This window comes from Carassius carassius, chromosome 28, assembly GCF_963082965.1.
Source record: "Carassius carassius chromosome 28, fCarCar2.1, whole genome shotgun sequence".
Classification (NCBI taxonomy): Eukaryota; Metazoa; Chordata; class Actinopteri; order Cypriniformes; family Cyprinidae; genus Carassius; species Carassius carassius.
This window is the reverse complement of record NC_081782.1, coordinates 20,256,869-20,284,654: the sequence shown is the minus strand read 5'-3', so window position 1 is coordinate 20,284,654 and position 27,786 is coordinate 20,256,869. Positions and strand designations below refer to the sequence as shown.

General features: G+C 37.4%; 2 protein-coding genes across 4 annotated transcripts in view; both read left to right on the top strand.

Annotated features, from left to right (window-relative positions):
• The first annotated feature begins 111 nt into the window (after positions 1-111).
• strn4 (striatin, calmodulin binding protein 4) lies at positions 112-22,619 on the top strand. The gene is made up of 18 exons (XM_059514771.1): positions 112-607; positions 9,182-9,285; positions 9,985-10,061; positions 11,003-11,081; positions 11,175-11,360; positions 12,446-12,617; positions 12,700-12,856; positions 13,172-13,273; positions 14,013-14,131; positions 14,404-14,579; positions 14,769-14,816; positions 16,741-16,862; positions 17,002-17,169; positions 17,250-17,390; positions 18,573-18,671; positions 19,492-19,578; positions 19,735-19,915; positions 21,499-22,619. The coding sequence occupies exons 1-17, from the start codon at positions 323-325 to the stop codon at positions 19,902-19,904; spliced, it is 2,292 nt and encodes a 763-aa protein (XP_059370754.1). The 5' UTR covers positions 112-322; the 3' UTR covers positions 19,905-19,915; positions 21,499-22,619.
• A 2,581-nt stretch (positions 22,620-25,200) lies between these two features.
• prkd2 (protein kinase D2) overlaps positions 25,201-27,786 on the top strand; it is a 38,341-nt gene continuing 35,755 nt past the window's right edge. The window contains exons 1-2 of one of the 3 annotated variants that reach the window (XM_059514770.1): positions 25,201-25,727; positions 25,849-26,114. In XM_059514770.1, the coding sequence (XP_059370753.1) occupies positions 25,878-26,114 (237 nt within the window). In that variant the 5' untranslated portion in view covers positions 25,201-25,727; positions 25,849-25,877. Of the gene's footprint in view, positions 26,115-27,786 lie in introns of all 3 variants that reach the window. The other 2 variants (XM_059514769.1, XM_059514768.1) reach the window with 2 other exon arrangements.

Here is a 27,786-nt window from a genome sequence, read left to right as displayed (position 1 = left end):
CTTTAAAACAAAAAAACGTCTTGAGATTTGAATCGACCTCAATGGAGGATCAGGCTTATAGAGCCGCAGAACGCCTCCCTGCGGAAGTCAGCTTTATAACCCACAGCGAGCAGGTAGTTACGAGCGATAGTATCTATGAGCGGGCAGCGTCTGCAGCCATTCCGTAGTAGGAGTGGATCACTATTTGGCACTTTCCCGTGTGTGTGAGTACTCGCCTATCTGTGTCGGGCAGGAAAACGGGAGAGGGCTTCGGTGAAGCAACAGGGTGGCTTATTTTTCTGTTTTTCCACCTCCTGGCTCCGGCGACAGCGCGAACGCTCTGATGGAGGCGGAAAGATCCGGAGGGATGCCCGGAGGAACGAACCAGAGCCCCGCAGGAAGCGGAGCGGGGCGCAATCCGAACGGGCCGAAGGTTGTGCTCGGTCCTGCTCCCACCGTAGTCGCCGCCGCCGCAACCGGGGCGATGTCTGGATGCTCCCAGCCGCGAGATCCACAGGACGGGGACGCGGGCCTCTCGCTGCCCGGCATCTTACACTTCATCCAGTACGAGTGGAGCCGCTTTCAAGCCGAGAAATATCGCTGGGAGGCCGAACGGGACGAACTGAGGGTAAAGAACGGGGTTTCTTTAATCGCATGTTTTGGTCTCTTCCAGACGGATTTCTAAAGGAAGAGCACATTCACAGATAAGACGCAGGAAGAAGTCACGATCGCCTGCTGATATTGTTGATTGGATGTAGTTTGGGGATTACACCGTGGTTAAGTGTTCATCTGATGCTATTCACTGAAACAGTAGCAAATGTGATTGTGAAAAATTATCCTTTTGTTGAATATCCATACCCAGCCTAGGATGGGAATCGATTCCGGATCTGATTCATCTGAACGATTCTAGTTCCGTAGCGGTTCTTATAGTATATATATATTCATATTGTATTTACTGCTGTCAACAGTAGCTATGTTGCTAATGATGAGATCAGATTTCAAAAGCAGATATATGCAGTCCTCTACATGAAATGGTCGTAACTATATAGCAATAATAAACGAATTTGGTAACACATTTGATTAAAACAAAACACATTGCGAATCTTTAACTACACGCTGTCATACGAACAACATATAAACAAGCCACAGTGATTGAAATCTTACGTGTTTTATGCACAACATGATAAAAAAAGTAAGATTTTGCCTAATTTGGAGTAGGGTATGATGACAAAACTATTAAAGGTATAATTCACCCAAAAATGAAAATACTGTAATTTACTCACCTTCAATGTTGTTCAAACATGTACGAGTTTCTCTTTCTGTTGAACAAAAAAAGAAGATATTTTAAAGAATGTGGGTAACCAAACCATTCCCCGTTGACTTCCATAGTATGGAAAAACTGCGATGGAGACCAGAAACTGTTTGGTTACTCACGGTCGACTTTTGTGTTCGACAGGAAAAGAAACTCATACAGGTTTAAAACAACTTGAAAGTGAGTAAATTATGACAACAACTTTATTTTGGGGTGGACTACCCCTTTAACTTTCAGTTCAGAAAGTGAGTTAAATGAATTGAGGAACTGAAACCAAAGGTATCCGTTTTGATTCTTTATAAGAGAACTGGTTCATAAGAGTCATCCAAAACACGAACAAATTACACTGGTGAGTCGATGTTTTTGATTTAGTCATTTATGCATGAATTGAAATTGATTGGTTGCTCTACAGGTTAGATTAACTAAAACATCTGTAGTGTTTCTTGGTTCATTTCTATTTAAACATCATGAATGGAATACATTGAGTCTTGTTTATACCTGTATCATTTTGATTCACTAAACCATACAAGTCATCCGTCATCAAGTTAGATTGGCTAAAAGAATCCGTTCATAAAAGTAACATCTTGAGGAATTGGTTGTGCAATTTGTAAGCTTTTTTTTTTATTTGCCAAAAATAATTATCTGACAAGAGTCATTCATTCCAAAATCTGACTACGCTGGTCACAATATTTTTAGTTTGATTGTTTATGTTGAATAGTTTCTCCACTCATTTGTTTAGGAATCGGATTGTGTGCATTGTAGGCGTGTGCATTTGATTCTTGATTCTCCAAAAAGAATCGGTTCATAAGAGTCATTAGAACATATTTTACAGATTATTTATTTTATTCCATATATATATAGTATTATTTAAGTACAAACAAGCAAATTTTTTTGTATGCTTAATATTTAGTCCTTCAGTCCTTCAGTGATTTAAGCTTTCTGTTATTGTCGTGCATCTTTTTCAACCGTGGCATTAAGTGTGAGATAATAGAATCAAGGCAGTTCAGAAGCAGTGATGTAAAGAGAAATAAATGTTCTAATAATTGACTTTGGGATGTCATATGACCCATTGACTGCTACTACTTTTGTAAATTGTGAAGCTTCTGTCCAAGGCATGACGTAATGCAGTCCTGCTGGAGAATTAAAGCATTAAATTTATTTGATTGTTTTCGGTCCCAAGAGAGCCAGTCCCAAGTCAAGCACAGTTTCATCATTTAGTGTTATTACTTGCATCGTATATTACAGCATCTGAAAGATGTATAGCTCAAGTCATTTTATATGAAACCTGGAAACGTCAAATCTATTTGGAAAGCTTGTACTCCCATCAAGGAACGTATTAGAGAAACTGTTTAAACCAAGGATTAGGGATTTAACCCCAATAAAATTTGCTTAAACCATCTTTTCTGAGTCTGGACTCCACTGGCCCAGTTTGCAGTAGATCTTGGCCGGAGAAAAGCTTCGCAATTAAGTGACCCCATTCAAGCAGAGCCTGTAGTAGATTACATAAGGAGTTGCCAGTGTGCTCTATAAAAGGGTAGGCCCTGTGGCTCTCATGGATGTGTGTTCTTCTGCCAGGCCTCTTCTGGAAATGTGCACAGGCTTTAGGGACCAACTGCTAGGTTTTCCATGTCACACACACATTGTTTGTGACGTGGCCTATAAAAGGGTAGTAAAGGACAGTTGTAGTGTGAGAGTAGCTCAACTCCTCCTTGGTTTCTCCTGCCATGGTGCGTCACATTCCCTGATTTTTTTTATTTTATGTGGGACACCTGTGCCGTTGTGTGTCCTCTTTGGCAGGCAGGACATGATCGTTCCGGTATGATGACCTTTGAGTCAGGGTTATGGTTAACTAAAACTATAAAATATACATTTTAGGTAAAATATAAGTTTTTACTTTAAATAAATAAAAACTAACAATGAAACCCTGTAATGAAAGTAAAGTAATATTTAAAAATAATTATAATAATGACAGAACCATATAACAAAAGGATTAAAATTTAAAGGAATAGTGCACCCAAAAATGAAAATTTGCTGAAAATGTAATCACGCTTAAGCTGTCCAAGATGTAGATGAGGTATTTTATTTATTTATTTTTTATTTTGTATCAGAACAGGTTTCAAGAAATGTGGCATACGCCACTTGCTCACTAATAAATCCTCTGCAGTGAATGGGTGCCGTCAGAATGAGAGTCCAAACAGCTGATACAAACATCACAGTAATCCACATCTCTCCAGTCCATCAGTTTTCATCTTGTGAATTGAAAAGCTGATCTATCTATCTATCTATCTATCTATCTATCTATCTATCTATCTGACTGTTTCTATCTCTATCGATCGATCGTTCGTTCGTTCGTTTGTTCTGACGTTCTATCTATCTATCTATCTATCTGTCTGTCTGTCTGTCTGTCTGTCTGTCTGTCTGTCTGTCTGTCTATCTATCATGAGAAAGTCTTGTCTGAATCAGGGGAGATATATGCACAGTTCAAGCTCAAAAACCAGTCCAAAACAGTTGTAAACCAATTATGTTGGTGGTTTTTGATGTGAGAGGACAACAGGGCATGATGGAGTTATGTATGATGGTATTTTGGCCAGAAACAATGGTTTTAAACACCTTGATGGATTTGTTTCTTATAAACATGAAGCTTTTCACTTTACAATGTTAACCAATGGACTGGAGTGGTGTGGATTACTTGTGCAATATTGCAATGTTTTTATCAGCTGTTTGGACTCTCATTCTGATGGCACCCATTCACTGCAGATGGTCCGTTGATGAGCAAGTGATGCTGAATTTCTCAAAATCTGTTCCAATGAAGAAATTAACTTGTCTATATATCTTGAATACATGTTATAGTGTACTATTCATTTAAAATTAAATGAAAGCCAAAATTTTTGTGTGATTACCGGTGTCTAGCTTATTGTTTTGCTTGTTGTATTGTCTACTATCTAAAAGTATTAACAGTATAATAACGTTAGTACAACATTTCTCATAATCATATATATATATATGTATGTATATATATATATATATTAAAAACTCTCTCGATTGTTATGATCACTGAAAGAGGTTTGAGATCTTTTAAAAGATTATAACCTTACAGGGGGTGTCATTTTTTCAGCAACTATTTGAGGAAAACCTTAAAAAAACTTAACACCATCATAACTAACTATGCATTTTATAGCCTTGACTAGTCTATTAATATTTATAAAGAAATATGTTTGTTGCTATTACAGTTCTTGCATTTAGTTTAATACTGTACTCTAATACTGATATCATTTGTGATGTGAATCTTTACACAAGAGACGCATCGTCAAACAACAGGCAGCTTCACCTCTGTCAACTCCCTTAATGTCAATAGAACACTGTATGTAAATACAACCCTTTTTTTTTGCATTAAAGCTTCACCAAAGTCAGAGGTTCTCCTATCTAACTGAGCAGAAGTGGTATTAAAACACTTAGTCATTTACATAAGAAAGAGTTCAGCGGGTTCACACGACTGGGGAAGTCGTGGCCTGGTGGTTAGAGAATCGGACTCCCAATCGAAGGGTTGTGGGTTCGAGTCCCGGGCCGGCAGGAATTGTGGGTGGGGGGAGTGCATGTACAGTTCTCTCACCACCCTCAATACCACGACTTAGGTGCCCTTGAGCAAGGCACCGAACCCCCAACTGCTCCCCGGGCGCCGCAGCATAAAAAATGGCTGCCCACTGCTCCGGGTGTGTGTTCACAGTGTGTGTGTGTGTTCACTGCTCTGTGTGTGTGCACTTCGGATGGGTTAAATGCAGAGCACAAATTCTGAGTATGGGTCACCATACTTGGCCGAATGTCACTTCACTTCATATACTCTTAAAAAAGACTCGTCCCAGAAAACGTCTGCTGCTCTAGTTGTTGGAGTGAGTCTCAGAGGGGTGCTAAAATGTGGAGAGAGACTTTGCATGTGCCCTTGACCTGTTCCCACCCACACACACAGGAAGTCACGAGAGGAATGGTCCGCCATATAAATGTGTCAGTGTGGTTCTACCTGACACTTCCTAAGCCTCCAGTGACCAGAAATATTGTGCTTTTTTTGCAGAACAGCAACACAATACTGAGCTTGTGTAGCTAGAAGTGACTCTGTTTGAGTTGAAGTATTACACGTTTGCTGTTTGATGTTTTTTCCTTTTTTGTTAGTGCCAAAACTATATTTGTGTATACGTGTATTTCCTCAAGCAGTCTATTTCCTGGATTGACACTGACAATGATGCCAGATTCTCAGTATTTGTGTAACAAGCATCCCAGTTTCAAAAGGCCAAAAACACGGGCAATTACATGCCTTTGTGAAAATGTCAAAGAGCTCCAAAGACCTGCCATAACAGGTTTCCTGCCCACACCATGGCAACTGCAGTCGAGCCGGTCTCCATGAGGACCTGTGGCAACTTGTCATGCTTTACTTTTCCTCCAAGTCAACCCTGGAGACGGGGAGTGATTTTGAACGGATGTTATCTACGGCTAGACATGGCTACATTAAGATAAAAAAAAAAAAAAAAAAATCACCATGATTTAAGGATGATTTTAAAATCTTAATGTTTTTTTTTTTCTTTTTTTTTAATGAAAACATAGAAGTCATAATTAAAAATGTAATGCACAATATAAATCAATATTGTTAATATTGTAGAAATTTTTATTAATATTGTTGATATTGTAATTAATGATAGTTTATTTATTGTTGTTTTAATAGTAATGGAGATATTCATTACATAGTAGTTTATATTTTTAAATAAAAAAATCAAATTATTTAAATAAACAGATATTGAACTTTATTATGTTAATTTTAAAATTCTATTGTCAAATTTGTTACAATATTTTACATTAACTTGGTAATAATAATAACAACAAAAATAGTAATAATGGTCATTTTGTATTGTGCTAATGATAATTTATATTTTTTTATATAGATTAATTTTGTTTTTAAAAATATCAATAGTTTGTGTTTGTTATTATTAAGGATAGTGGTGGAATTATCTATTTATTTATAATTGTTTTTCAATCGCAAGAACAATAAACATAACTATGTTTTAGATAAATTTAGTAATTGATTTGTGTTGTTGAAAATAACAGTATTAATCATGGTATAATATGGTAATTTAGATTAAAACAAACATTTATAGATTTTCACTAACAGTATGATTTTAACAATATTAAAAATATTTTGTATTTTATTTATAGTTATTGATGATGATGATGATGATGATGATAATAATAATTATTATTATTATATAACTCTGTATGTGTTATGTAGAGTACAACGCCTGTACAGTTCTGTTGTGTGAGATACACCGATGGTGTGGGGGTGTGTGAATGATTTCTGTGCCATGGAGAAGTGAAAACAAGAATATGACTGTGCAAACCTTTGTGCTGACCAGTGCTCATCACTATTTTTGATTAACCCGAAAGCGTAGATTCACTCCATAAAGTCCAAAAGCGTGTAAAACAGCCAAAAAACAGCACATTTTGATGTAGTGATGTGTGCAAACATGATTTATAATCAATAATTGTATTAGTCAAAGCCATAGAAGCATGCCCCATTTAAAAAAAAAAAAAAAAAAATCCCTAAAGGTTCATTCCCTGGCCTGAATAGAGCTGAATTAATTATTTGGCATAATTAATAATACAGGTGCTGGTCATATAATTAGAATATCATAAAAAAGTTGATTTACTTCACTAATTCCATTCAAAAAGTGAAACTTGTATATTATATTCATTCATTACACACAGACTGACATATTTCAAATGTTTAATAATAATATTATTAATTCCTTTCATTTATATAGCGCTTTTCTAGGCACTCAAATCGCTTTACATTGTCAGGGGGTACCTCCTCATGCACCACCAGTGTGCAGCATCCTCCTGGATGATGCGACGGCAGCCATAGTGCGCCTGAACGCCCACCACACACCAGCTTACTGGTGCAGAGGAGACCGAGTGATGAAGCCAATCAACGAATTTGGGGATTGTTAGGAGGCCATGATGGTCATAGGCCTATGGGCAAGTTTAATTCTTTTAATTTGGATGATTATAACTGACAACTAAGGAAAATCGCAAATTCAGTATCTCAGAAAATTAGAATATTACTTAAGACCAATACAAAGAAAGGATTTTTAGAAATCTTGGCCAACTAAAAAGTATAAAAATGAAAAGTATGAGCATGTATAGCACTAAATACTTAGTTTGGGCTCCTTTTGCATGAATTACTGCAGCAATGCAGTGTGGCATGGAGTCTATCAGTCTGTGGCACTGCTCAGGTGTTATGAGAGGCCAGGTTGCTCTGATAGTGGCCTTCAGCTCTTCTGCATTGTTGGGTCTGGCATATCGCATCTTCTTCTTCACAATACCCCATAGATTTTCTATGTGGTTAAGGTCAGGCGAGTTTGCTGGCCAATTGAGAACAAGGATACCATGGTCCTTAAACCAGGTACTGGTGGCTTTGGCACTGTGCAAGGTGCCAAGTCCTGTTGGAAAATGAAATCCGCATATCCATAATGTTGATCAGCAGCAGGAATCATGAAGTGCTCTAAAACCTCCTGGTATACGGCTGCGTTGACCTTGGACCTCAGAAAACACGGTGGACCAACACCAGTAGATGACATGGCACTGCAAACCATCACTGACAGTGGAAACTTTACAGTGGACCTCAAGCAACGTGGATTGTGTGCCTCTCCTCTCTTCCTCCACACTCTGGGACCCTGATATCCAAAGGAAGTGTAAAATTTACTTTCATCAGAGAACATAACTTTGGACCACTCAGCAGCAGTCCAGTCCTTTTTGAAGCGAGACGCTTCTGATGCTGTCTGTTATTCAAGAGTGACTTGACACAAGGAATGCGACAGCTGAAACCCATATCTTGCATACGTTTGTGCGTAGTGGTTCTTGAAGCACTGACTCCAACTGCAGTCCACTCTATGTGAATCTCCCCCAAATTTTTTAATTGGTTTTGTTTCACAATCCTCTCCAGGGTGAGGTTATCCTTATTGCTTGTACACTTTTTTTTCTACCACATCTTTTCCTTCCCTTCGCCTCGCTATTAATGTGCTTGGACACAGAGCTCTGTGAACAGCCAGCCTCTTTTGAAATGACCTTTTGTGTCTTGCCCTCCTTGTGCAAGGTGTCAGTGGTCATCTTTTGGACAACTGTCAAGTCAGCAGTCTTCTCCATGATTATGTAGCCTACAGAACTAGACTGAGAGACAATTTAAAGGCTTTGCATGTGTTTTGTGTTAATTAGCTGATTAGAGTGTGGCACCATGTGTCTTTAATATTGAACCTTTTCACAATATTCTAATTTTCTGAGATACTGAATTTGGGATTTTCCTTATTTTCAGTTATAATCATCAAAATTAAAAGAAATAAGCATTTGAAATATACCAGTCTGCGTGTAATGGATGAATATAATATACAAGTTTCACTTTTTGAATGGAATTAGTGAAAGCAACTTTTTGATGATTTTCTAATTATTGACCAGCACCTGTATTTGTAAATTGGCATTTTTGATTGATGTGATATTTATGGTTGACTCTAGGGGGCGGTTTAGACTCATTTTTATTTTATTTTTATTTTCTCTCTCTTTTAAACCTTGACAAACTGGGAAATGAATGGTTTGTGGTTTTTCCCACTTTATAGCCTCTTTTCCATCAACATATTTGCCTTTTTATGACTCTGGTCGGCGCTCAGTCAGCAGCAGTCTAAAATAAAGCTTGTGGAATTGCAGGCCTTTAGTTAACCGCTGCCCTCAGAATGTCATTGGTGGTGGTACAGTCGCGAAGCTTCACCATATAACCTTTCATTTTCTCTCAGATGTATCTCATTTGAACCTATACCATATTTATATATCTCTCTTTCCCTCTGTGTCTGTCTGTCTCAGGCTCAGGTGGCGTTTCTGCAGGGTGAGAGGAAAGGTCAGGAGAACATGAAGCAGGATCTGGTGCGGCGAATCAAGATGCTGGAGTACGCTCTGAAACAGGAGAGGTGAGCTGATGATGAGCTTCTTCAGCTCGCAGTGTAATGTGAAACCACAGTTCAGTAATAATAAAATAGAACATTACAAAAATGAAAAAGATAAAAATGAATGGATTGAAACAGTTCTGACTTCAAATTTTAATTGGATTAATTGTTCTGCTTTTATTTTGTTATTTTTCTGTTTTATTAAAATGTTCTGCTTTATTCTTTTGTTTTGTGGTCTTGTTATTAGTTTCCTGTTTTTTATTGTTTATTTTTCTGCTTTGTTCTTTTTTTTCTTTGTTCTTTTTTGTTTTGTTTCTCTTCTGTTTTATTTTCTTATTTTTCTGCTGTGTTCTTTTTTGTTTTCTTTTCTTTTCATGTTTTGTTCTTTTTGCGGTCTGTGGTTTTGATGTGTTTTTGTTTTGATCTGTTCATTTGTTGTCTGTGTTTTATTTTTTTTATTTTTTTTTGTTCAGCATTTTGTTTTTGCGCTTTGTATTTTTTGTTGTTATTTTTTTACATTATGTTGTGTATTTGTTTGGTTTTTTTTGCTTTATATTGTGTTCCTTTTTTATTTCGAGCTGCTTTTGTTTTTCTGTTTAAATTTTTTTTCTGTTTAATTGTTTGAGAGGAGATACCATCCTGAAGCACACTGTGACATTGGAATATGTTTCCACAAGTTTGTATGTTTGTTAATCACTTATAATCTTTTCATTTTGATCCCAGGGCCAAACATCAGAAGCTGAAAAGTGGGACTGACCAAACCCCCGGAGAGAAGAAACCAGAGACAGAAGCTGAACAAAGTAACAACACACACACACACACAAAAACATATGCACTTATGACATGTGATGTTATTCAGATTTATCAAAACCTATCTATCATGCCCAGAACAAGTAGTGTATGCTGTTTGTCATGTATTCTTTGTGGTCAGTAGAAGTCGAACTTAGAACTAGAATTATTTGGTATAATTTTGTATAGTATAATAATTTGTTATACTTGTTTTTTAAATGGTTTTGCCATGAAAATAGCCTAAGATGCTGACATGGCATAAAATAAAATATATTACTACTGCTGCGTTTCCACCATCCCTTTACTGTCAAAGTTTGGGCCTCTGGGGCTAGAGGAGTGGTTATGAACAATTGGGGAGTTTCATCCACACCACGCATCATTTCATAAAGCTAACAGCTATAACACCAGCATTAAAAATGTTTCTTATTTTTATAAATAAGTTGAGATCAAAACTCACTTTCAGTCATAACTGTGACTACAAATAAACAGAAACAGACTCGACTGAATAAGCAGGCTGTTCATAACACTTTATTTCTGTGTGTGTGACTAATTTTCAATGCTGATGAATTAATTCATTATGATCAATGGATTACTTATTATAGTAAAACACCAATGCTTTTCGATTTAAATATTTAACAAAGCATGCAAACAAACGGCCGCTTTTATGGTGTTTGGTTTGTGATCGCGCTATTTCCATTGACTTGTTTCTTATTAGTTTTCTGATAACTTCTCTTTGTTGGTGAAATGATGGGGTTACATGACGTTGTTCTAGAGAGGCGTGTAAAGGGTGGGTTTTAATGAAGCGCAGCGGAGCTTCTGGCCCGACGGTGGAAACGCTGTGCTATTTTTGCTTCGGTGCTACAGATCCAAGGCTATTAGTCCCGCCCGGCCCATTTAAAACACTGGCCCGACAGTGGAAAAATGGCTAGTGACATCATTTTGTTTCTCACAGTACCCAATGGGCCTGCAGATTCAGATTCGGAACCAACCAATCAGATGCCTTGGAAGGAGGGCCGTCAGTTATTGCGCAAGTCAGTGTATTTCTTTTGAATTCATTCTCAGATTTACTTATCAAAATATTGTGCTGACTCTGTGCATGTGGTGTTTTTAATGTACATGAGCAGGTACCTGGAGGAGGTGGGATATTCAGACACAATCTTAGACATGCGCTCCAAACGCATTCGTTCCCTTTTGGGTCGAAACAGCCCAGAGGTGAACGGGCCTCCCCCCAGCGAACCGCCCGCAGAACCAGAACCTCACGGTGGAGAAGAGTCATTACTAGTGCGCCAGATAGAAGAGCAGATCAAACGGTTAGAGCAACACACATTGTGACATCTTGTTATTAAGTCAGCGAAATACAGTCCAGTAGGTGTTTGTGTGCAGATGAATTCATCTTTAGAAATCATAATCAATATTAAAATAAATATTTTTATTTATTTATTTTGCTCTATGTAATCACAATCACACATTTTGTGATCAAATATTATAAAATAATTTACAATTGTCCCAGGTAACCAGTTGTCTACAAAACCATGTTAGTTTTACCACTTTGGTCCTTTTCCTATAAAAAAAAAAAAAAAACGCATTCATTTATTTGTTGATTTGTGTAATATATATGATATAAAAACAGACTGAAACAACTTCAAATTGAAATTCTAATTGGATGAGAAATGATTAAAGAGGCTGTAAAATTAATTTAGCTTTCTAATTAACTTTTTTTTGTTCTATTTACTGTTTTTGTTTTATTCATTTTGTTTTTATTTTGAGAATATTTTTATTTGTTTTGTGTTTTTTGTTGTTCCATTTAGTGTTTTTTGTTTTAATTCTTTTTTTTATCTTATTGTTTTGTATTTTCTGTTCCTCTTGTTTTTTTTGTTTTGTTTTTTTTATTCATTCTTTTTTATCAATTGTTGTGTTTAGCTTTTGTTATGTTCCTCTTGTTTTTTTGTTTCGATCCTTGTTTATTTTTATTATAACGTTTTGTTTTGGTATTTATTTATTTGTTTGTTTGTTTGTTAGTTTTTGCTCTTTATATTGGAGTGTTGTTGTTGTTTTTTACTTATTTATTTTATGCTTAATTTAGTTTTATTTTACTCAGCAGATTTCCAACAGCTGAAGGCTGCTTTAAACACACTTTGATTGCACTTTGGCTTGTGTTGCTTGGAAACTGCATACAGTGACTTAAGATAATGCAGTATGTTTCTTGGCAGAGGGATTGTTTATTCATTTAATTGTTCATAACAAATATATCTCCCAGTTGAACATTGTGTATCATATTGCTGTTCCTAGCAATTTAGTCAAGAAATATTCCACAAGAGACTTAAGAGGGGTCTTCAAATATCATATAACTGTTGTTTTTAGTTGTAGTCATCATGAAGAAATCTCTCTCCTGCAGCCGTGCTGGAAAAGAGAGCTCTAAAGAGCGGATGGGCAGCTCTATCCTGGATAAAATCCCTTTCGTTCGTGGCTGTGAGGACGACGATGAAGACAGTGATGAAGAGGAGGATTTCCAGGGCATGACCACAGACTGCATTGACGGACGCAAAAACAAGAAGTCCAGAAGCAAGGTCAGAGTGTTTACACGCAGATAAGGGCTGCACGCACAGATCCTGTTTTGTTGCTAACAGCGTGTCGCCTGTGCACATGTAGAATAGCGGAGAACCCATGACCACAGATTTTGACCCTGAGGATGATGATGACGAAGATGATTCTGAGGACGCTCTGGGCGAGTTTGATTTCTTGGGCTCAGGAGAAGGCAGCGAAGGGGCGGGAGAAGCTCGCATATCTGGAGACGGCCGTGAATTAGGTATGGAGGCCCATATGTTCAACATTTGTGCCCTGTATGTATTTTTGACAGTGAATGTGAGGGTTTCCCTTCCCTTTATTGTCATGCTGTGACCACTCATTGTTTTCTTGTAATTTGCTCTTGTTTGTGACTTCCTGTTGATAAAATCTGTTGACGGGACCTCACGTCACTGCATGCTTGTTTGTTTCCCTGATGTTCTCTTCACCTCTTCCGAACATGTCATCGTACCACAGGATGAGCGGCAGGCAGCGCTGGATTCAGTTTTTTTCTGCTCTGTCTGACGGTTTGTTTATTTCTCTCGCTTCCTCTGCCCAGGTTCAGAGAACCGCCGGAACAAGATGCAAGGCATTATGTCAGATTTTCCTCCCAAACCTTCTCCACCTCCATCTATCCCGGGCCAGACGCGCTCCGGAGACGGTAAGATCAGAATCTCTGAAAGCACGGTCTGATCCCAAACTGATCACTTGTTTTGACCATAAAAAAAGCTTAATATTATAAATATTTTCAGCTATTTGCTTTGAAAAAGATTAAAAGACTCATTAAACCCTACTTGTTTAAATATTCTTTCTTTGTTTAAATATCCATCATGTCTGATGCAAAGCAGGAAGTTGAGTGATGCATTCTTTCTTTCTTTCGAAGAAACAGTATTCAAACGAAAAATCCTTTTTGCCAATAGATTAAAAATGAATTATTATATTCTATTAAATTATTCATCACATTTTTAGGATAATTTTAGAAAAACAGAATAACAAATAGAATAACGGTGTTTATTAATACACTTTAATATTTAAATTTTTTAACTCCAAATTTTGAAATCATAGTGAGAACTACATGATGATGCATATCGCACAATTGTTTTTTTTTATATATATTTTTAAACCTAAACCAGAAATTATGGTTAACTATTTAGATTTTTTAACTCTGTCCCTTTTTTTTTTATATATAAAATTGAAGTGTGTTTATCTAGAGACAACATTGATGCATTGTTGCACAATCCTTTGGAAATTAACTGGCAAATTAAAAATGCAATTTAATCATGGCAATATTATTTTTCTTTATAAACAGCTATATGTTTATCCTTGTGAAACTGTAGAATGTATGTGCTGAATGGTCCATGTTCACTCTGTGAATCGTTGTGTCTCTCTCTGACCTCAAGGGGGGGCTCTTGGTTTCTCATCTGATGTCTTCATTCTGGATGCAGTTGGAGGAGGGGATATGAACCTCGGAGAGCTGGCTGACCTCACTGTTGCCAACGACAATGACCTCACCATAGACGTTAGTGTTAGATGTTACAATCTTCTTCAAACAAATGTGAATGTTAAGCATTGGAGAGACATATAGTATTTCAAAATTATTTCTGCAGTATATAGAATGGTGAATATACAAAACGCAGTTGAAGTGACTGAAAACATTACATTCACTTCCCACTATATTCTTTGAAAATGTATTTATGATATAATAAATATTATTTCTGTCAAAAAACGTTTGTTAAATGTGTACGAGAAATGTTCTTTTTCATCAGGAATAGTAACCTTTAATATGATCAGTTGCAGGACAGTCGAGAAGAGTTCAAAAAAACGTGGAACCCTCGCTTCACACTACGAAGCCACTTCGACGCCATCCGAGCGTTGACCTTTCACCCCAGCCAGGCCGTGCTACTGTCCGCCTCTGAGGATGGAACGCTCAAGCTGTGGAACCTCAACAAGGCAATGCACTCCAAAAAGTAAGAAGCACATCCTGACCCTGCACAAACAAGGCCGAGAAGATCCATATGTTACTGCTCTCTTATGCTAAGAATGTCACTATAATTGTGTTCGTGTAGGTGTTTCTGGAAGTGTGTTTAGAAATATCGATCCGTGAATTTCCTTTTAGTGCTGTCTAACATGGAAGCCTCTCATTTTTGCGTTCACAGAAATGCAGCGCTGGACGTTGAGCCCATTTATACATTCAGAGCACACAGGTGAGTGGGACAGGTTTATAATTAGACTGAGATCCGCTCTCTTAAATTGAAATGGCATGACCTGTGGCCAAGTGCTCTGCCAAGTGCTCGAGGATAAATGATGAGGCTAAAGCTCCGTTATAAAACCTAGTGGGCTTCCCAAGTAGCAGCTGAACTGAAAAATGAACTGAAGCTAGAGATGAACATGTGTACCTCTGGTGAATATCCAATGGTGTGGTCACACCAAACACGAAGTGAATATGTGCACTTGCTCTAGATCACTTGAGTGATGTTTTTCATATCTCTCGCGAGAATAAAAACATTGCGCGATCAACCATGGTGGAGATGACTACGATCACTGCTTTGCACCTGTTGTGGAAGTCCCAGCTATCTCGAAAATAACCAAACGCAGACGTGTCTGGGTTCACAGCACCATCCAAAGGTGGACTAGTATAAATCCTGCACATTTTACTACTGTATGTAGTAAAATGGCATAATTTTTTGGGGGTGCCTAGACGGCTACAATAAAGGTCTCTTCCATTTTCTGATTTAACCGGATGTGACTATAAGCTCTTTGCTGATTTGCTTGTGCAAGAATGCGTCAGGCAAAATTTCCATTTGAGTTAAAATTTTTCAATTTGCGTGGAAGATGCGATGGAGGCGATTATCGCACGTTTGCGGCAAGCGCAACGCGTATTTCCCATCATTAGCGAATTCACCTCGTGTTTTTGCATTTACTTAGCATGTAATTTGCTCGCGCAAATAATTACATTTGCATTTGGTGTGAACACACCATAAGTGTGTAGGTTTTTTTTTTTGTATTGTATTGTTAGATCTAAACTGTAAATTGTAAGTTATAACGCCAGAATTGCAGGACATGAACTCGCAGTTGCATGAAAAAGTCAGAATTGTGAGATAAAAAGTGACAATAACCTTTTATTTATTTGTTTTCTTTAATTCAGTGGCAGAAACGAGCTTCCATAAATCATTTAAAACACTAATAATTGAACTTTTTTCCAAAACATTCCACACTGTACTGTGCATTGTAATGGTTAATGCTAAAATTTACTTGTAGCTTGAGTTTAGAGTTTGCGTTTTAGTGTATTTTTTATGTATTTAGAAAAATTAGTTAAATATTTGCATTAGTTAAAATCTCTAGTTTCATCTGTAATTGAAACTTGAGTAAAATAATTAAACATACTCTATATATAAAAAAAAAACATTGGGTTAAAATAGTCATTTTTCATTAATTCGCATTTAATAAATATTGCATGCTAATTATTTATACACTGCCATTCAATCAGTAAAGGTTTAGAAATTAATACTTTTATATAAAAGAATACATTAAATTGGTCAGAAGTGCCAGTGCTGAATGAAAACTTCTTGTAAAAAACAAAAATATTTAGCACAGCTGTTTTCAGAAGTGATAGTAAGAATTTTTTCTCAAGAAACAGGATGAGAATATTTGAGTGATTTCTAAAAGATCATGTGACACTGAAAACAACCGAAGCATAATGGCTGCTAAAAATTCAGCTTTGTCATCCATCACAGGCATAAATGACATCTAAAAAGGCTGAAGAAAACATTTTAAATTCTAATTATATTTGACAATATTTTGATAGGATTTCTTTCTTATTAAAATGATACGAATTTCTTATTGTTTTAAAAACAATCATTTCATAAAATGCTATTCTCTAGCAGTTAAGTTTTAGAAAAGTTTGGATTTCACTAATTTAACAATATTACCATTGGTTTTTCCAAATATGTACTTGGGTAATCATGTTCTTTGAAAAATATGGAAATGGATAACAATGTAAAAACCATTCCATATTAATACTGAAATCATTCAGCATCTCAATATATATCAAGTTTGAGTGTACTACCAGTACCACTGTAGTATTGTTGTTGTGGTCTTTTATTTATGTTTCGTGTGTGTGTGATCCAGTGGTGCTGTTCTTTCTCTGGCTATGGGGGAGGAAGGAGAATCATGCTTCAGCGGGGGTCTGGACGGCACCGTGCGCAGCTGGAAGATTCCAGACCTTAATGTGGATCCTTACGACAACTATGGCAAGTCTACCTAATACTGCACTTGCAATGTGACTGAAAGACCACTATTTATTACAGTCCTCTAGAGGGCGCTGACTATAAATGAATTTGGCAACACATCAGACCGAGCTAGTCAGATGTTATGTATAAATGTGTTCAGATCCAGGCGTGGAGAGCAGCGTGTTGACGGGCCACGAGGACGCGGTGTGGGGTTTGGCTTACTCGTCCAGTCTGAAGCGGTTGGCCTCCTGCTCTGCAGATGGGACCGTGCGGATCTGGGACCCCCATAACTCCTCACCGTGTGTGTCTGTTTTCAACAAGGAGAAGGGTGAGGAGAAGACCATCTTGTGTTCGAATTGTTTGTCTTTTCTGTTTGTCCCTCTCACTCTTTGGCTGTCGGTCTTTCAGAGCATGGCACTCCCACCTCGGTTGCCTTTGTAAACTCCGACCCATCCCAGGTTGTCGTGTCCTTTGATGTGGGCGAGACTTTGCTTTATGACCTCAACACAGAGCAAAGCATCATGGTCCTGGAGAACCAGGCTAAGGATGGTAAGCACCAATTCATATAGGAATAAACTTTTACTAATGAACTCTAGCACTCTATTCTAGCACTAGCTTCTCTAATCTTGTTCTATTCTATTCTGTTTTCTTTTTATGTATTATATAATAAAAAAACAACAACAATCTTGTGACGTGTACTGCGTTAAGCTAACTGAGACTGGCTTCTATTGTCCTCATTTGTAAATCGCTTTGGATAAAAGCATCTCCTAAATTACTAAATGTAAATTATGCTCGCCAGCAAACAATTATATAAATTTATTTATTTAAAACAATTAATTTAAATGATTTAGTACTCTATTTATTTAGATTTAGTATTTATTAGTCTGCCATTTTGGGCAAAAAGTCATTTAAATGAATCTTAAAAAGGTGTGAAAATTGCTTTATATAAATTAAATGATCTTAATCTTATGAAATGAATTAACTGACTCTAGAAATTCTACTTATAAGTTTCCATTAATTTAACTGACTGTAACAATAAGCGATACATTTGTTATAGTATTTATATTATAAATAAACTTTATTTAATAGAAAATAAAACCATTTATTGTTATTTCATGTTAGCTCAATTCCATTTAATATTTCCGTAAAAATTTCCCCAACTTTTTACTTTTAATAATGTATGAGAAAATATTAAATGAACTAAGATTAATAAATGCGTTAGTATTTTTCTGTATTTCTCATTGTTATTTGATGTTAATGAAACTACTGTAGTACTCTACTAATCTTAAGAAAAGGAACTTAAATATAAAGTGTTATAATATATTGTTTTATTATTTCTATTATTGTTATTATAAGGTCAAGGAAATTGCTGAAATCTTTAGAATTATTCTCATAAATAATTCATTTAAAATGTGAAATGTATTCATTTATATTAATTAAAATTGATTTTTCAAATGATACATATTAATTAAAATTGATTTTTCAATTATATACACAAACACACACACACACACACACACATATATATATATATATATATATATATATATATATATATATATATATATATATATATATATATATAAATACATTGCATTATTGAAAAGTATATGAGAGTGTATGATACAGTTCTTGAATAATAGTTCCACACATCACGTTACAAAAGTAAAATGGTTTATGAATGCTATTTCATGTTGACTCAATATTGTTTTTCTTTACCGCCCCCTGTAGGCAGCGAGCTGATTAACCGCGTGGTCAGCCATCCGACCCAACCGATTTCCATTACAGCCCACGAGAACCGCACCATCCGCTTCCTGGACAATAAGACAGGTGTGTAGCAATTTTGAGGCCCGTAATAACAGTGTATTTTCACGCTGTGCGCTGTGGGAACTGTAAATATACCAGCAAAACATTTGATTCCTACCGTGCCGTCACGATAGACCTCTCAAGGCAGTTAAAAAGAGAACCGTGTTATAAAAAACACCTCAATCGAAACGGTGCCACACACCAACCTTTACTCACCCGTTTATATAGCAAGAGCACTTGAAGAGAAGCGAATAACATTCCTGGTGTGAAAGATTAGCCAAAAAAAACCATCTCAAACATGAACCCAGTGGTGCATTACCTGTGGCTTTGTTTCCAGGCATATTAGGATGTTTTTATTGATCTTTTTTGTCTGGGTATGTGTTCATAATGGACTTTGTCTTAACGGTAATTTGTGTTATTTAAAGATGTGTCACGATGGTTAACTAGTCATCTAATCAGGTTTATCTAGATTTATTTTAAGCCTTTTCCTATAGCAGAAATACTTTAAAGCAGGGATTCTCAACATTTTTGTTAGCCTAATCCCTGAAATGATATCATATAAGTTAATATTTCAGTCATTTAAAAACATATTTGCATGGTCACGCTGCTCTTTTGTTGGTCAAACATAACATATAAATAACATATTTAATTTTTTGTGTTGTTTTTACTTTCCCTCGTGAATCCCAGTTTTTGGAACCTAAAAGGATGAATTTAGGAACACAAACTTAACACAGCATTATCCTATCGGTTGAGCCAGAACTTGGAATATTGGACTGTTTAGAAACAGTATTGTGTATCAGAAATATCCCACATGACCTAATCTTTCCTCCTCCTTTGGCCAAAGGGAAAGTGATTCATTCCATGGTGGCTCACCTGGATGCTGTCACCTGTCTTGCCACAGACCCTAAAGGCACTTACCTCATCTCCGGCAGTAAGTAAATATACACACACACGCAGTGTGTGACGTCAGAAAGCAAAACAGTATGCCAACTGAAGCTTTCTGGTCACATCCACGTCAACAGACCACATTCTCACGGAAATGTGAAAAATCTCTGCACCAATATAATGAAGTTTCTGTTTTTCTCAGGTCATGACTGCTCTGTGCGCTTGTGGATGCTGGACAATCGCACGTGTGTGCAGGAGATCACAGCACACAGGAAAAAACACGATGAGGCCATTCATGACGTGGCCTTCCACCCCTCACAGCCCTTCATCGCCAGTGCAGGGGCTGACGCGCTCGCCAAGATCTTTGTTTGATTTTCTCACTGGTAAATGCATATTCAAACACCATTAAAACTGGATTAAGAGTTAGAAGTTAAAAGGGTGCTGTATGCGATTTGGTCCATTTAAACGGTTAGTTGGCCCAAAAAATTAAAATTCTGTCAGTAATTCTTTACCCTCATGTCGTTCCAAACCCGTAAGACCTTCGTTCATCTTTGGAACACAAATTTAGATTTTTTTGATAAAAAACCGAGAGCTTTCTGATCCTCCCATAGACAGCAACGCAACTGAAATGTTCAAGATGTAGTAAGGAAATTGTTTAAATAGTCCATGTTACATCAGCGGTTCAAATGTAATTTTATGAAGTTACGAGAATACTTTGAGCAGAATTTTCATTTTGTGTGGACTAAAAAATTCTGTACTTGTAAAAACACTTCGTGATTATCATGTATTGGGTTATTTTTTTGCAATTTGTTGCACTTAAGTGGCCAAACACAGACAAAATTACATCAAAATGGCACAGTCGGTTTGTTTTAAGTAAATGTAAAAAGTTGAGAAAGAAAACGCATGTGTATCAGCACATTGGATCCGCACAATGTCCTGTGACAGCAGCCTATAGCTGTGCCATCTGTGTCAATCAAACAACAAAAGACAGAAAATCACTCTCTGTTCTTGACTGAATAATCACTCTAACTTTAATCTGTTTTTAAATTTACAGTTTATTCAATTTTATAATATTTTTGTATCTGAATACTATAGGCCGAAATGGTTTCTAAAACGAAATTCAGGTCCTGAGTTTAACTGATAATATTGGTTAAACAAATGATAATATTTAGTGATGTCATCATGATATGTTCTCTATGTGGGGTAAAGTCCGTCGTAGTTGCAGCTTGTATTTATTATTAACACAAAATGGCAAGCGAACAAGTAGCATTAATGGTCATTTATTTTAGTTAACATTTGCTAAAGATAAATTTGAACAGATTTTTGAGCAGTATTGCTGGGCAGCTTTGGTTAATGTTGGCATCAACGGCTAACCAAGTGAGATACAGGTCTGTGATCCTATGAGCATTTTTTTTTTTTTGCCTTTATTATATGATAGGACAGTTTAGAGTTTACAGGAAGCAAAGTGGGAGAGTGAGATCAGGAAAGGTCCTCAAGCTGGCATTCGAACTCGGGACGTCCTGAGTGCAGTGGTGCTGCATGTCACGCTGCCACAACGCTATCGGCGCCAAAACAAAATAAATAAAAACATGCATTTAATGTTGCCTTTAAATAAAAGAATGGCCCAACATGTTTGTGAATCAGACTGTTAGTCATGTATATTTTTGTCTGCCGCCATGAGGTCAATTCAGCATTTTCTTGCTGTTATTTTACATTACACAGTCTCTCTATCTCTTCAGATTCGAATCACTCAACACGCAGTATCAACTTTTTCCATGTCACTGGAGATTCAGGAGTGAAAAAGTTGTCCTTATGGTCTATTTCAGTCTTTAATGTCTGGAGCAAGTCAGCAAAAAGGCTAAAATTGCTTGCAGCACCTTGTTAGTAGTCGTTGTGCATTTATGTTCATACGGGATGCCCTCTGCCTTGAGCTGATTTTTGATTTATTTTGTCTCTCTCTTCTCAGGGGATCCACCCTCACTACTGGGCCAAAAGAGTGAAACGCCGAGTATCCGTACTCACACACACTTGCTCACGAAATGAGGGGAACAATGTTCTACACACACACGACCCAATAACCCATCATTTTTTATGTGATTCAAACTCCCTTGCATTTAATACTGAGTTTGCTGCTCATGTCCTAATTTCAGTTTTAGGCGACACTACTAAAAACCTGCACAGTGTGTTGCGAGGGATGTCCAATCTGTTGACGGATGGACCCACGCAAACACACCTTAACACAACACACACCCTGGATTTTAATTTCATGCTTGGTTTAGGTTGAGGATTTGAAGGCTCTTGGTAAACAAGACATGACCCAAGCCTGCACATTTTCTCAATGCAAATTGAATTAGTGCTAATCTGTGAATTAATGTCCTCGCGTAACTGTTGCCTGGTAACTTGAGGCGATCAATGCATTTCATTCCAAAGACCGCTTTAGATGAGTTTTTGGGTTGCGTTTTAGCTGCAAGTACAACACAGCTTTACCTTTAGCCTCACAGCTAAGAGCCTTAGTGTTTCAGCCTTTCATAATCAGTTCAGTACATTTCATTCGAATGACAAGTACACTTTGAACTAAAACCAAACACGTGTATCTGCGTGTGTGCGTTCGTGACTGTGCTAACACAAGCATTTTGCAATCGCCGTCTTCATTCATATCCATTCAGGTGGCGTTATCCGTAATAGTCAGGTGACTGTTGAGTAGTGTATTTATTGTAGTGTTCGGTATCAGTCGGAAGACTCTCTGGGAAGATCTGCAGTTGGATGCGCAACTGATCTCTGTATATAAGCGGGATGCGCTGTACATAGCACACTTGTTTCACAACCTTGGTGCTAAGATCTCCTCTGAATCAGGGACCTGTTATTAAGTATCAAATCTCGGTTGATGCCTGCCATTCTTCAGAGTCATCATGCACGGTTCTTTGGCATTTCAGAAATACAGCAAGTGTGTCGGGAAATTTCAAAGTACTTCTGGTATGCTCAAGTGGCTTTTAAGGTTTTGTCAGGGTATTTTTAAGACAATGAACTCTATATCCACACTGGAGGTTCCTTGGTTGGGGATTGTCGCCAATAAAAAATTTAAACCAACTACAAGTTCCAGTGTTTCAGTACAAGTGTATTGTTGATTTCTGAGTTTTTAGACATCTTTGATCTCGACCCCAAAGTGGAGAATGAAGGGCGTTTTAAGTGATGTGAAACTAGTGCCGCCCAGTTTCAGTTGACTTACAAAGAGGTCAAAGCCCAGTGGTGAAACTTGGACAAATTCTATAAGTCCTCTTGATGGGTTTTGTGCTGTTAGTCAATGCAAGGTGTTTCAGAGTAAAACAGCCCAGAGAAAAGAGTGAAAATAAAAGTGGGACACCTTGCTTCTTATTGGCTAAGCAAGGAATCCAAGATGCAACTCTGAAACCTGATGGGGGAAACCAAGGTGAGATGAAGAATCTGAACTGAATCTGATCTTTAGGTTTCCTTGTTGGAGGAAGCCTGGTCTTGGGATCAAAGGTAACATCTTGTGTTAGCCAGTTTCTGTTTTTGCGGGGTTTATTTTTATCCTTTACTGGTTTATTGTGGTCATAGACAAGATCCCAGATGCAACAAAAAGACTGATGGGCCATAAAGAGCGCTCTTGCATAGTGGTTCCAAGTCAGTTCTTAATCAGACCAACTCGGAAAACAAGGTTTCCTACTTGGTGGTGTGAATTTTGGCAAGGCAAACCTGTTGGAGTCATTTTTATCTTTTTTTTTTTTAATCGACAAGGTTGTCTTGTGTCACTTGTCTAATATTGAGACCACCGATTCATTTTTGGCTATTCGCCTAATCAGTGAATGTCACATAACCACAAACATAATCCTTTGCTGCTTATCTCTTACCTAGTAACTTTGTACCACACTAACTCACTAACGGTTAGCTTTATGCTACACTGCATGTGTAGGATCACACTAACGGTTCGTTTCATCCATGTATTGCTGCATCGTCATGTTCTCTTCCAAAGACTGACGATTGCATGGGTGTTTAGACGAGTCCTGCTGTCTCTTTTGTACACCTCTATTTATGCACCCCTCGATGCAATGCAGGTCTTGAAATTACAATGACAAAACACATTCCTTACCGAGAAAGGACAAATCTGTTTATAAATAAAAATAAAAGCAAAGACTGAAAGAAACCGAAAATGTGTTTGAAAAGCTGCCAATGTAACTTTCCCATTTTCTTACTTATATGCTTTTCTTTACTAGATATATTATTATGATTACTAGTAATGAGGTGTAAGACGACTGTAGTACCTTTTTTGCTATAGGCTTAAGACTTGCTTGTGATTGTGCAAAAGCCTAAACAACTGATAATTGAATGGAAATTTAAGAAAAAAAGAGAAAAAGTTTAAGTCCACAGCCAAGGTAAAATGACTTTTTGTTAAGTGTTTTTATTTTTTTAAAGCAATTTATCACTGTGTGATATTTTGTACATCATATTAAGCTGTATTCATACTATATCCTCTAACTACAAGGGATAAAAAAAAGACCAGCCTTTTATTTATTTTGTTCTATTATACATATTTTTGAACTGCTTTCTAGCTTGTATCGAAATACATTTTTTCTTTTTTTGTTTACTCTGCAGGTCTTGTGTTGTATGTAATAATAATAAAAAGGAAATCCCTAAACCACTAAATAAAAACATGGTTTTGTACAGACATTTCATCCTAGCCTGGTCTGAATTCTGCTGTCTCTGAAAGTGCCATATATGCTGAATATATATATATATACTTTATACAATAAATAAAAAATAAAAAAATATATATATATATATTATTCACACACACACACACACACACACACACAGAACGCTAAACTATCTAATCCTGACTACATTATCTATCTAAAGAAGTGATAAATTATGTAAACATACTGTAAGTATTGTAAATCAGAACACAGTTCAGAATTACCATTTATTGAGACTAAGCTGCAAAAAAAAAAAAAATTATAAATATTTGTATGTCTGATATACACTTAAACACAACAGCAATGTCAACAATACACTACATTTTGACATGAGTGTTTCACAGAAAATGGAGTCTTAAAAAAAAAACAAAGTAACTTTCATGGATTTGACTGATGATTTTTTTTAAAAACCTGAAACAGTTAACTATGAATATTCACTTCTTTAAAGTTTATTTATTGTATAAAGGTTTTTGATAAACGCAATATTGTCTGTTATTAGTGAACTGACACTCCCTTCATCAACTCAAAGGGAAACAATGCAGATCTCCTTATCTTATTTAAAATGATTATTGCTGTAGGATAGCAAATAAGACCCACACAAATAAGGTATTTGGCTATCATTTGGGTCATGTGGAAAGAGAAGTGAGTAAGAAGGAGTGACTGGGAAAAGAGTGCAAGTTAACATGTGACTGACAAAAAAAAAAAAGAAGAGGACAAATTTGTTTGAAGGTTGGGGAGTAAACAAGGCAAACAGTTACACAAAGAGAAAGACGTAAAACTTAAGAGGGAGGGGAAAAGGTGTGTGTGGGACTGGGAGGAGAGCGAAGTGGATATGTATGATCTCACAGAGCTTCTCGTTTACAGCTCTCTCTTCTTCTGATTGGCCGAGAGATCTGTCAGTCACACCACTTCCTCCAGAGCTCTGCGAGGTTCAGACAGTAGGAAGGTGGAGGCAGGGTGAAGAGGGAGTGTCCTCAGTAGTTTTCTCACTTGAGGCACAGCAGACACGGCTCAACACGACAAGAAATTGAAACACAGTCTGACTTACAAAGCAAGCCTAACCAGAAGCTCTCTCTAGCTTACTTCCTGTACTTGGAGGCCATCTTGAGTTGACGGACTTACTACTATATAGGCATTTGTTTGCTTATCTCATTTGTTACAGTTCCTTTTTTGTCTCCAGTGTTTCATTGAAGTTTGGACATTTTGCTCTTCAGAGCTGCTTTGGAGTAGTGAGGGAACAGGAAGCAGCAGGAGGAGGAGGAGGAGAGGACGTTTAGTTTCAAAGCTAAACTTTATCTGTATTTCTCACCTGCTCCTTCTCTGGACTGAAAGCTGTATAGAGGAGCTTTCTGTGAAAGGGAGGGTGAGAAGAAAGAAGAGCCAATTCCTGGAAAGGGATCAGTTGTTTTTAAGCTCTAGTAGACACGGGACACACAGTAAGGACGGCCACTATTGATGAGCGAGTGACTGCTGGTGTGTGTAGGTGAGTTTGCTGCCTCACACTACCCAGTCTTATCTCTTGACTCTCTTTGACTCTTCGGCTATGGCCAATGTCAGTCCCTTCATGTCTCCGGGACCCATGTCCCAGGTCTTCTTCCCCCCAGGGGGTCCATCTCCACCTGGTTCAGTGGTGATGCAGCAGGGGACACTGGTTTCTGTACATAACTCTCAAACCCCAGGGTTTCCTACAGTGGACATGGGGGTTGCCCCGGGTCCCGGTGGGGCATCTGGAATAACTTCTGGGCCTCCAGCACCAGCCGGTGTATCCTTCATGATACAGATTGGGCTTACTAGAGAATCTGTTCTTCTACCCCAGACTGCAGACCTGGCCTACATCAAACAAATTTCCTGCTCAATTGTGGATCAGAAGGTAAGCGCCATGCAGTACGTTGTCCCATGATGCTATATGCCCTAGCAATTTTGCACAAGTTTTGAAATAGCATGATTGCCCTTGAGTTTTTTTGTTGATTTTAGTAGAGCAAAGGGTGTCCAATTCACACCGTGCATGATAAAAATATTCCTTGCTTAGCTCACATGCACTGTGACCACAGAAATATGCCATGCATTTAGAACATGGTGTGGGAAAGTTTGGCAACTCCTATCTCAATGTCAGCAGATCTCCACAGAAAAATCCCACACTGATGTGTATGTTGCCAATTGAGGCACTTATATGTAAGCTCATGGAAGGTCATAAGAATAATAATAATAATAAAAAAATGCATTAGTAACTCCCAAAATTGTTGATTAAATTGCCAAATGTCAAACCCTCCAGGTGGGCCATCTTACTTGAATAAAGGCCTTGATGTAAAAATTAGATTCATTTAATGTCTTAGTCTGGCACAGAATGTCCAGAACCCCTTTCTGCAGTAATGGGACAAAAAACAGGCCATCCATTTCGTGATTGCACTTACCTCAAACCTGCATTAGTACCTAACAACTGAGATTTTATCAGCCAGTCAAACTGTGAGATGATTTGATTACTGGATTTCCATGCTCTGGGCAATAACAAGGGTCATCTTAAAAAGTTTATTAGGAAGAGTTCTTTTCCGGGAAGCATTTTATTTTCATTATACCATACTTTGTCCAATAGAGCTTTGCAGTAATTAGTTGGAAACTCAGGCTTGAGTTCTGTTACCCATGCGAAGGTGAATGTCTTGAACTGTTGCTATGAGGAGAAAAGTTTGTTTTAAAAGCTGCCCCAGAAGGGAATCTACAAAATAAAATAAATGTGATTTGGACATGGGGAAACATTGACCATCACTATGTTATTCCTATTAACTCGCAAATCAGTTGATTATAACAAGTCCTTTGTTGTGTCCTGGCGTCAGACAGAGTGAGTCACAGTGTTCCCTCTCTGTTTATTCAAATGGCTCCCTCTGTTCCATGGACATTTTTTTCCATTCACTTGGAAGGTAATGTGGCGGCATCACACAGTTCCTCCCTCTTCTAGAACAAGTTTTCCTTTCCCTCAATCCCAAAAGAACTACAAAATGGTTCTGCCGTCTATGTAATGCATAATTAAAACATCTATAGGGTATTAGGCTATGGGCTGTCCCTTTTGTTCCTTGCCCAGCCTATTTTCCCTGCTGGTCCAACACGTAAGCAAGCCATTGTCCATGGGATAAAGAGGAGGAAATGAAGCCTGTTTCCTCCCAAAGTAGGAGGCCATGGTGTGTCCTCCGCCTCTGAACCGCTCCCTTTGGCTTCCTCCTGGAGTTTGTTTTCTCACTGCAGGTTCACAGACAATGCTGTTACTTCCATCTCTGCACATCTCCATGCAACACAAGATTTTTTTGCCTACAGACAGATTTCTGCAGGAGGTCTTGGAAGGAGTTTTGAAATGTAGTTGACAGCAAAATAGGTGTCTTGAGACTGTAATATAGACTTAAAATGAAAAAAAGTGGTTGAGGGTTAAAGGGTTAGTTCACCCAGAAATGAAAATTAGGCTGCGTCTTACTCACCACTGAGGCATCCTAGGTGTATTTGACTTTCTTCTTTTAGACGAATCCAGTTGGAGTTATATATAAACTTGTCTTTGATCT

Excerpts from the sequence above, each read along its gene's own strand:
- strn4 (XM_059514771.1), top strand. The coding sequence starts at position 323 with ATGGAGGCGGAAAGATCCGGAGGGATGCCCGGAGGAACGAACCAGAGC. Across the intron at positions 11,082-11,174 it reads GGCCGTCAGTTATTGCGCAA|GTACCTGGAGGAGGTGGGAT; the intron begins GTCAGTGTATTT and ends GTACATGAGCAG. Across the intron at positions 14,132-14,403 it reads ACAATGACCTCACCATAGAC|TTGCAGGACAGTCGAGAAGA; the intron begins GTTAGTGTTAGA and ends TAATATGATCAG.